The sequence below is a fragment of the Zootoca vivipara genome, chromosome 10 (genome assembly GCF_963506605.1).
Source record: "Zootoca vivipara chromosome 10, rZooViv1.1, whole genome shotgun sequence".
Lineage (NCBI taxonomy): Eukaryota > Metazoa > Chordata > Lepidosauria > Squamata > Lacertidae > Zootoca > Zootoca vivipara.
In genome coordinates this window covers 71,814,418-71,824,263 of record NC_083285.1, presented here as the reverse complement: position 1 = coordinate 71,824,263, position 9,846 = coordinate 71,814,418, and the positions used below count along the sequence as shown (strand labels likewise).

Here is a 9,846-nt window from a genome sequence, read left to right as displayed (position 1 = left end):
CACTTTCTGCCATCAAGGTTGTGTCATCAGCATATCTGAGGTTGTTGATATTTCTTCCAGCAATCTTAATTCCGGCTTGGGATTCATCCAGTCCAGCCTTTTGCATGGTGAATTCTGCATATAAGTTAATTAACCCCTTTAAAAAAACCTCTAATACCCCTCCTGATTTGCCCCTAAAACTCTGGTGCACCACAACTGAATACAGACCCTTCCTCACAGACTGCCTTTCTCTGCATTCAAAACCAAAATCACTCTTTGATACAGGGCCGTCTTAAGCGCCCCTGGCGCTGTGGAACAACGGATCCCTCCGGCGCCCCCCTGCCCCGTTTACCAGCGCGGTGGGTGGCCACAGGCGCGGCGGGTGGGCAGGCACAGCGTGGTTGTCGAACCGGCGGACCGGGCGGGCACAGCTCGCGGCGCGCTCCTGGCGGGCCGGCGCCGTGGTGCCCTGCACCACCAGGGGTCTACCTAGAGCCGGCCCTGCTTGGATAGAAGCTATTTCTCAGGTGGCTAGTCCTGGTCTTTATGACCCTATACATCCTTCCAGAAGGCAGAAGCTGAAAGAGACCATTTCCGGGGTGCACACTATCCTGCACAATATCTACAGCTTTCTTATAGCACCTGGAGGCACAGGGGGAAGGTGGCCTTCGACTGATGTGGACCATGGAGGCACGGCCCCCTCCCCGTTGCCCAGGGCTCTCCCCACCCTAAGCCAACTGAGAGGAAAGAAAAGGATGCTCTTGGAGACAGGAAGGGAACCCAGCTTAGTTTACTCAGAGTAGACCCACTGAATTGGGGGAGATGGATGCATAAAGTGCCCAGTTATGTGCAAACACCCTGCTAAGAATAACAATAATTTATTACTTCTATCCCACCCCCTTGACAGGGTTGCTCCAGTCCCTCTGGGTGGCTTCCAGCATAATAAAAGTGTAGCAAAAATGTCAAACGCTAAAAACTTCCTGCACGGCCAAAGCTCCATAGGCCAAATCCCACACAATGTTTTTCAATGTCTACCAAACACATTTCCACATGAGCGTCTCCCATCTTCTGTCGAGTAAAAGAACACCAGAGAAGCTCCACATGGCAGAACCATGTCAGGCGCTGACTCTTCAGAGGAGGAGAGGCAAAACAGCTCATTTTAAACCTTCAAATAAAGTATTACGATTTTGCACCTGAAAGAGGAAGATCTTGTACAAACGATGTGAGTGGTATTAGAGAGTTTGTGGCGATGGGTCATCTTGCAGAAGAATGATCCGTGGTGGCAAAGGGCTTCAAGCGCCTGGCAGGATGCGCTCCTTTTCCCTGCCTAGACCGTTCCGAGCCCGGTGGGCTAATAACTGCAGCCAGCAAAGGGGATGGGCAGCAGAGCCAGCAGGAAGGCTAAGGAAAACTTAGTGCCAACACAAAATTGTAGTTGGAAGGGACTCCAGGGGCCCTGCAATGCAGGAATCTGATGCTCACCGTAGGACTTGAACCCACAACCCTGAGCTTTAAGAGTCATGCTCTACCAACTGAGCTATGCCAGCTCAGCCGAAAGTCCGTTTTAAACGCGTATAGATTCCTCCACTAAAGTGTTGCATGGCGATAAAAACCAGAGTCCTGAAGGAGTAGGAGAGCCTTCTGGGCTGGCAGGTGATGCAGCGCAGGCAAGTAGGTGGCGTCTGATGAGCATCCCTGGAGGGAGGGAGGGAGGGAGGGAGAGAGAGAGAGAGAGAGAGAGAGAGAGAGAGAGAGAGAGAGAGAGAGAGAGAGAGAGAGAGAGAGAGAGAGAGAGAGAGAGAGAAGGAAGCTTCTCTCAAGATGGCCTGCCCAGCTGCACTTTTTGCATTAGAAGGACATGATGCTACAGACTTTTAAAAGGATTAGCTGCACAGTGCACAGTTCACAGGGGCGGTTTCAATAAGTCAATCAAAAGCATTTTCAGTGTATTAAACCAGGGGTTTCCAGCCAGTGTCTTCCTTCCTTCCTTCCTTCCTTCCTTCCTTCCTTCCTTCCTTCCTTCCTTCCTTCCTTCCTTCCTTCCTTCCTTCCTTCCTCCCTCCCTCCCTCCCTCCCTCCCTCCCTCCCTCCCTCCCTCCCTCCCTCCTCTGATGCCCTGTAGCGCTGTGACGGCGAACCTATGACACGCGTGCCGCCAGTGCTGACACGCGAAGCCATTTTCACTGACACGGGAGCCGAACGCTTCCAGCTTCCATCGCTAAGCAGGGGGCGTGTTTCGGCCCCCTGCTCCAGCCTATCCCTGCAGAGCCTCTTGGCTGGCCTATGGGGCCAGCTGGGGGGGCGGGGTTTGACTACATTTTGGCCGGCGCGGCAGCAGCATTCAAACCCTTTTTCTGCTGCTGCACCACATCGTCACCTGCCTTCGGAGGGATTTTTTTCTGCAGCCTCTGCTGAGCCTCATTACCTTCCTGCTTCTCCTGGGTAAGTATTGGCAATGTGAGAGTAGCTCAGTGCGTGTGTGTGTGTGGGGGGGGTGTAATTATTATTTTCGCTCTGCAGTCTTTGCCCTATCTCCGTGGAGTATTGTGTGCTGGTGTGTGGGGATGGGGGGAGAAGACCAGGCGAGCATAGCCATAGCTGCCAAGTTTTCGCTTTTCTCGCGAGGAAGCCTATTCAGCATAAGGGAAAATCCCTGTAAAAAAGGGATAACTTGGCAGCTATGGTTACAGGTAGGTAGCCGTGTTGGTCTGGATCGAAGTAAAATAAAAAAAATTCCTTCAGTAGCACCTTAAAGACCAACTAAGTTTTTATTTTGGTATGAGCTTTCGTGTGCATGCACGTATCTGAAGAAGTGTGCATGCACACGAAAGCTCATACCAAAATAAAAACTTAGTTGGTCTTTAAGGTGCTACTGAAGGAATTTTTTTTATTTTGGCAGCTATGAGCATAGCTGAGCGTGAGGGAGGGGGCTGTTTGACTGTTCACGCTTTCTGTGAAGGTCTTTCGGGCTTGCATTAATTTCTCTGTGCTGCTGGTTGCTGCCTCCCCGCCTCTTTTATCCCCCCCCCCTTTCAATTTGACTGCCCCCCACCCTAAGTCCGCTAATTTCGCGTTTAGTGGGGTTTCCCCTGCTTTGCCAATTGTTTTGGTGCTTGAGTTCTGGACTGGAGGATTCCCTACCTGGGGGAATTTCTTGCAAGCAGCTGCCCTCTCCTCTGGGTCATTGCTGGGGTGGGTGTGTGGATGCTATTGAGAGGAATACTCAGCCTCCTTTATTTTTTTTGATTCCTAAAACTTTTAAGCATCTCTGCAGCCCCTTCCCGGCAACTTAATTACTCCTTGGTTATCATACCAAGTTCTTGGCTGGGAACAGTAATTGTTTTTTTTTCCTGCTGGGTACTTAAGGCCACATTGTGCAACTCTGCTGGATACTTAACGCCTATCAGCCGGCTACATTGAATCGCTTGTGCCTGCATAGCAACAGTAATGCTTCTCATTTGCAAAATAAAAAAATTCCTTCAGTAGCACCTTAAAGACCAACTAAGTTTATATTTTGGTATGAGCTTTCGTGTGCATGCACACTTCTTCAGATACACACTTCTTCTCATTTGGTACTGCTAAGTTCCTCAATTTATTTTAGTTCCCGTGTTTGCAATAATTGCTTTTTGCAACTTACATAGCTGCCAAGTTATCCCTTTTTTAAAGGGATTTTCCCTTATGCTGAATAGGCTTCCTTGCGAGAAAAGGGAAAACTTGGCAGCTATGTTGCTTTATCCTTGACCTGAGTGGCTTGTGTTATATTTGACAACATTGCTGAGTTTTCAAATTTAATTTTGCTTTAACTTATATACTTATTAGTTTGACGTTCTGCATTTGGTTTAAAGGAGAATTGGCCAGTGGGCTGGCTGTTTTTTTCTAGAACTCTTTCACAGGACAATTTTACAGTACAATAGTAAATTTATGTGTTTAGTTTCCACGATAATAACATATATTAGTATTAAATATATGGAAATTTATTATACAAATTAATAATTATATCGCAAGTGCAGCTACTGCTAGTGAAAATCTCATGCATTTTCCTTTCTATAGATAATTTAAAAAATTTAACCAATATTTTTATTATTACCACTTTATTTCCCCACCCTCCTCGTTTCCCCCCCTTAGCTAGACTTTTTACCATTTAAATTTTTCTTCCCACATTTTTTACCATTATTATTATTATTATTACGTTTACTTTTTAACTTCATTTTTTTTTAAATCCCCCTTTCCCCCCTCCCCCCAATATCAACACTTCTACATCACTATTATCACCCATCTCCCACTTTTAATACATAGACTCCCCCCTTCATTTTATACACCAAATCCCCTCCTTTACTCATCTCCTCCTTATCATCCTCACCTACCCCACTTCTCACCCCCCACTCCCACTTTTGTCACTGTTGTTTGACTGCTGGTTGGCCTGCCATTAAATTAAAACCTGCTTGTCTGACTGTTTTTGAGAGGAGAGCCTTTTCCCTCCCCCTCCCCACCCCTTATCTTTTTTAAAATAATAATAAGTAAAATACTGCGGTAGAAGGCTGGGTGGAACAAAGCTGGGAAGCTGTTAAAAATCTGAGAGACTGAAGCAGGAGATCGGTGGGCGCAAAAAAAAACAACCGCAAGGGAAAGAGGGGGGTCAATCCCAATGCATTTTAAAACTCCTCTCTCAAGGAGTGGGAGTGAGGGGAGAGGTGGGCTGAAGAGGGCCATGAGGAAGGCCTGAGCCCAGAGTCCCACTCATAGCTGCCAAGTATCCCGTATCCGCCGGGAAAACCCCTTTTTTCTTACCGTTTCCCGGCGGTCTCCCGTTTGGTGGAAAATCCCGGTATTGTCCCTTAAATTGGCTTCTGCCCGGCGGCCATTTTTCTGGTGCCGCTTTGCCCTTCTATGGGCACCAGAAAATGGCGGCGCCAGAAGTCGCTTCCGCACATGACCGGAAGTTGCGTGACGCGACTTCCGGTGGCGCTTCGCCCTTCTATGGGCATCAGAAAATGGCGCCGCCGGCGCCAGAAGTCGCTTTTACGTGTTTCCGGTCATGCGCGGAAGCGACTTCCGGCGCCGGCGGCGCCATTTTCTGGTGCCCATAGAAGGGCGAAGCGCCACCGGAAGTTGCGTCACGCAACTTCCGGTCATGCGCGCGCTGCCGATCCCGGATATTTACGACCCGGACTTGGCAGCTATGGTCCCACTGGGAAAGCCCTCTGGGTTTTGCCTTATTTTTCCCCTTTTTATTTTTATTTTTAAAAAACTTTAATAATTTTTTCTCTCCCCTTTTTCCTTTTTTTTTAAAAAAAAAACATCGTGAAATTATGGTTTTTTCTCAAAGTGACACACGACCTGAGTTATGCTCGGTTTTTTGGCAAAATTTGACACACCAAGCTCAAAAGGTTGCCCTCTAGCGTCTCTACCTCCCAAAGACTTCTGTGGCTGTTTGTTGCAGCAGCCCTGGCTGCAAGCTCCCTGGGCAAATGGTCCTCTGGGGCTGGCCAGGGGGTGCTGGTTGCCAGGAGCTGAGGCAGCCTCAGAGTAAACAAGCAGGTGGGTGAGGGAGCCCAGCCAGCCAGTCCACCAGCCCTTGCTCTTGGGGCCGGGCAGACAAGTGGGAGGCCAGGCCGGCAGGCGCTCTGCCGGCCTTCCTTGTGCTTGCTGTGTGTGGTGCCTGCCTGGGAGCCGAGGGTCCGGTGCGGAAGGGGAGCTGCTGCCTCCCAAGGTGAGTAAGGGGGTGGCCTCGCTTTCACCTTTGGCCTGTCTCTGTCAGGCCACCAAGACTGGGGCCATCCTCTTTCCAGGCCCCTGTAAGGCGGTGTGAGGAGGCACCTCTCTTTGGGGTGGGGCTCAGAGACCGGGGGGTGGCAGTGGCTGGCTGGAGGGCTCTCGAGGAGAGGGGAGGAAGATGAAGGAACACTTTACAAGAGAGGAAGTTTGACAAGGGGGGAAGGGCTGCTGGCTCTGCGGCCAAGGAGTGACCTAGCTGGGCCCCTGAGCCCCACAGGCAGCTGCAGAAAGAAGGTAGTCAGTCAGAGCCGTCTTTCCCATAGGGCTTAGTGATACGTTGTGCCAGGGCGCCAGCCTTTCAGGGGTGCCCCAGTGAGTGGGGGGAAGCTGTGTGGCTTTGCCGGTGGCCTCCCCTTTCCCTGCACGCCCGCCAGCTGTGCCTCACCAACAATATGGCTGACGGGCACGCAGCTTGCCTGCCAAGCCTCCCTCCCTCCCCCCACACCCCCAGTATTCCCTCCGTGAAAGTAGCATTTATTACTACTCTGGAGGAGGAGGCAGCAGTAAGATGAACATTTGGGGGCGCTGGGTTGATCTTTGCACCCCGGCACCGCATTTGCTAAAGACGGCCCTTTAGTCAGTCAAGGGAGCCGCTCTGGTCAAAACTGGAGTATCTTCAGAAGACCTGATTCTGCCTCTCCTAGTGGACTGAACTTAGGACAGGCTTCTCCAAACTGCGGCCCTCCAGATGTTTTGGTCTACAACTCCCATGACCCCTAGCTAAGAGGACCTGTGGTCAGGGATGATGGGAATTGTAGTCCAAAACATCTGGAGGGCTGAAGTTTGGGGATGCCTGACTTAGGACATAGGAAGCTGCTGGATCAGGCCAGTTGCCCATCTAGGCCAGCATCCTGCTTCACAGTGACCAACCAATGCCCCCATTGGGAAGCCCCAAAGCAGGGTTGGTGCCCCAGAGCCCTCTCCCCTCCTGCCTCTGGCTCAGAAGCTTGCTGCTTCCACCTACGGAAGCAGCGGCTGCTCCTGCCTTCACCCCCAGGTTCTCCTGGGCTGGGGGTGCTGAGCAGAGCCCTGTCCTGCCTGGGAAGAAAGAAGTCCTATGAAGGAGACAAGCAGCTTGGTCTGCCCCACTTGCCATCTCTCTCTGCCCCCAGCAGACAAGGGCTGCTAGCCGGGCTCCTTATCCTCCCTCTGAAACTTGTCCCTCCCTGCCTCCAGCCAGGCTTTGTCCCCGGGGCCCAGCAGAATATTTATTAGGAAAGTATTCTGATGGGTCTCAAACCCTTTAACTAATGGCCTGAGAGGAAAGCGGAGGCAGGCACAGGCACAATGTCAAAAGGAATAAATATAAGCTGGCCTATTGATGGGGAGTTGGGCTTTTAGAGCCAGCCCCAATTTTCTTACAGGTGTGTTAAGAAGCCATGTGGGGCTGAGTCCTGGTGTGCAAAGGCACTCTCTCCTCCCGTTCTGCGTGGCATCAGATAGCACAGTGAAAGCTCCGCATGCTGAAGCAGTCTACCTCTGAAGCTCCCCCGCCTTTTGGGCAGCCCCTGTAGGAAGCAGAGGGCTGGGCTGGGTGTGTCTGGGCTGCTTCCTGAGGTGTCTAGCGTCGGGGCTAATCCTGCCACTGGCAAAATTACTGGGAAAAAATCCTTACAAGCCCAGAGCTGGAGGGGTTTGCACCCTCTGCCCCACCCTGGAGGGAAAGAGAAGCAGAGCTGGGCCCTGCCTGAATCTCACAGCATTTCTTGCAGATTTTAGCAGAGGTTGGATGGCTGACTGTGGGGAATTTTTGAGCTAAGATTCCTGCATTGCAGGGGGTTGGACCAGATGTCCCTGGGGGTCCCATGTTCCTGCCAGCCAGGTTGTTGTTGTTTAGTCGTTTAGTCGTGTCCGACTCTTCGTGACCCCATGGACCATAGCACGCCAGGCACTCCTGTCTTCCACTGCCTCCCGCAGTTTGGTCAGACTCATGTTGGTGGCTTCGAGAACACTGTCCAACCATCTCGTCCTCTGTCGTCCCCTTCTCCTTGTGCCCTCCATCTTCCCCAACATCAGGGTCTTTTCCAGGGAGTCTTCTCTTCTCATGAGGTGGCCAAAGTCTTGGAGCCTCAGCTTCAGGAAATGTGCTTCCAATGAGCACTCAGGGCTGATTTCCTTCAGAATGGATAGGTTTGATCTTCTTGCAGTCCATGGGACTCTCAAGAGTCTCCTCCAGCACCATAATTCAAAAGCATCAATTCTTTGGCGATCAGCCTTCTTTATGGTCCAGCTCTCACTTCCATACATCAGCCAGGAGGGTCCCCTAAATAAAGCAGGCCTGGGCGTGTGTGCAATGGACTTCGGTCGCTCCTCCTGGGCTGCGACTCTCGAAACACAAACAGAAAAGGAGAGAGGAGGGAGCGCCTTATGCGAGGCTTTGCCAGGGTTACAAAGAGCTGAGCTGCATAATAAAGGCGCGCAGGGTGGGGGCTCCTCCTGAGCAAAAGCACTTTGCCAGTCCCTTCCTGAGAGGGGAGGGGCAGTTGTCTCTGCTCTGCAAATGCTGCCTCAGTGGTGCTTTTGGGAATCCAGTGGGTCTCCTCTCTCCCCCTCCATAGGGCATGTTGGGAAAAGGGGGATCCCAGGGCTGCAGGGGAGGGTGCCTGGGGCCCGGGGGGGCAGATTAACCCATGCAGGGATGGGGGACCCCCAAGTTGTGGGGTGTAAAAGACAAGAGCTGTCAAGTACAACATCCCTAGAGTGGACATAAAAGGGGATGTCTGGACCAGCCAGTCGGGACTTCCTGTTTCTCCTAGGCTGGGACAGACTTCCGCTGCATGTGACTAGAGGTGGGCGTGGCCTCACCTGTGCAGGTAACAAAAGAGCAGGTCTGGTCAGCCATCTCTCTCTCTCTATTGGACCACATTCAAAGAAGCAGCATCTGCTCAGCCTAATATGCTTTGTCCAGCCAAGAGAGAACAAAGGGACTGTCTCCTTATGGGATAGTTTCCAGGTGTATGTTACTTTTCTAAGTTAAGTCTGCCTTCTGGGACCCAATTGTGAACAGAATGTGTGAGTAAGCTCTTTTTATACTTTTATAGAAGACTGTGTCGTGTCTTATCTTTTAGGAGGGAATAAAGGGAAAATACCAGGACAGTTATTATAGAGGCTTTAGCGAGCCTGAGGAAATGCATCCGCTGTAAGTTTAAAAGGGGGGTGTTACTCTGCTAAATTGTGGAATTGGTTAACACAAGTTGGAAAGGATATAATCAAACAAGATATCCTCTCCTGCATCCCACACAATTCAGGGTGCAGAGGGTCCTGCCAGGGAGGAGCGAGGTCTCAGGAGGGTGGCAGCTCTGCGCTTTCTCTGCCTGGCTCCTTTGGGGACGGGTCTTTGGGTTCGGACAGGAGCTCCCAGGCTGGTTCATCCCTGCCCATTCTGCATGGTCAGTTTCCCGTAAAGAGGGCTAGACACTTGCTTCTCCTTTTTCCATTTTCTTTTTGAAGACAGCTCAGAGTCTGCCTTGTAGTGGAGTCCAGCCCTGGTTCCTAGGAAGACTCACCCATGTTTGCTCAGGGAATGTTTTTCTCCTCCAGGCAATATGTCAGTTTTGTAACAGAACAATGTATTTGCTTTGTAGAATTTCCTACCACCTCTAATTCGGACAGACAGAACTTGGCAGAAGATCAAGGGATTCCTTCATCTCTCTTGGAGGCTTCCTGAGAGCAAAGATGGATGAGCAAGACTCAGCTGGTCCTGAAGGAGGAAGAGGCCATGCCGTCAGAACTGGGAGCAGTGGGGGATTCTGGGGAAACGCTGTGCAGAAGATCCTGGGTGAGGAGGACACTCTCCGCTCCGAGGTGCAGAGCCAGCAGTTCCGGCAGTTCTGCTGCCAGGAGGCCAAAGGACCTCGTGAGGTTTGCAGCCGACTCTACAACCTTTACCATCGATGGCTGAAGCCAGAAAGGCACACGAAAGCTGAGATGCTGGACCTGGTGATCTTGGAGCAGTTCCTGGCTGTCCTCCCCCCAGAGATGGAGAGCTGGGTGAGGGAATGCGGAGCAGAGACCAGTTCCCAGGCGGTGGCCCTGGCCGAAGGTTTCCTCCTGAGTCAGGCAGAGGAGAGGAAGCAGGTGGAGAAGCAGGTG

The 9,846-nt window shown here is 51.4% G+C and overlaps 1 protein-coding gene across 1 annotated transcript in view; it reads left to right on the top strand.

The window, feature by feature from the left end:
* Nucleotides 1–9,343: 9,343 nt before the first annotated feature.
* The window catches only part of LOC132592724 (zinc finger protein 883-like), a 40,427-nt gene continuing 39,924 nt past the window's right edge, over nt 9,344–9,846 (top strand). Inside the window, exon 1 of the mRNA XM_060279360.1 lies at nt 9,344–9,843. Within this exon, the coding sequence (XP_060135343.1) occupies nt 9,430–9,843 (414 nt within the window). The 5' untranslated portion in view covers nt 9,344–9,429. The remainder of the gene's footprint in view (nt 9,844–9,846) is intronic.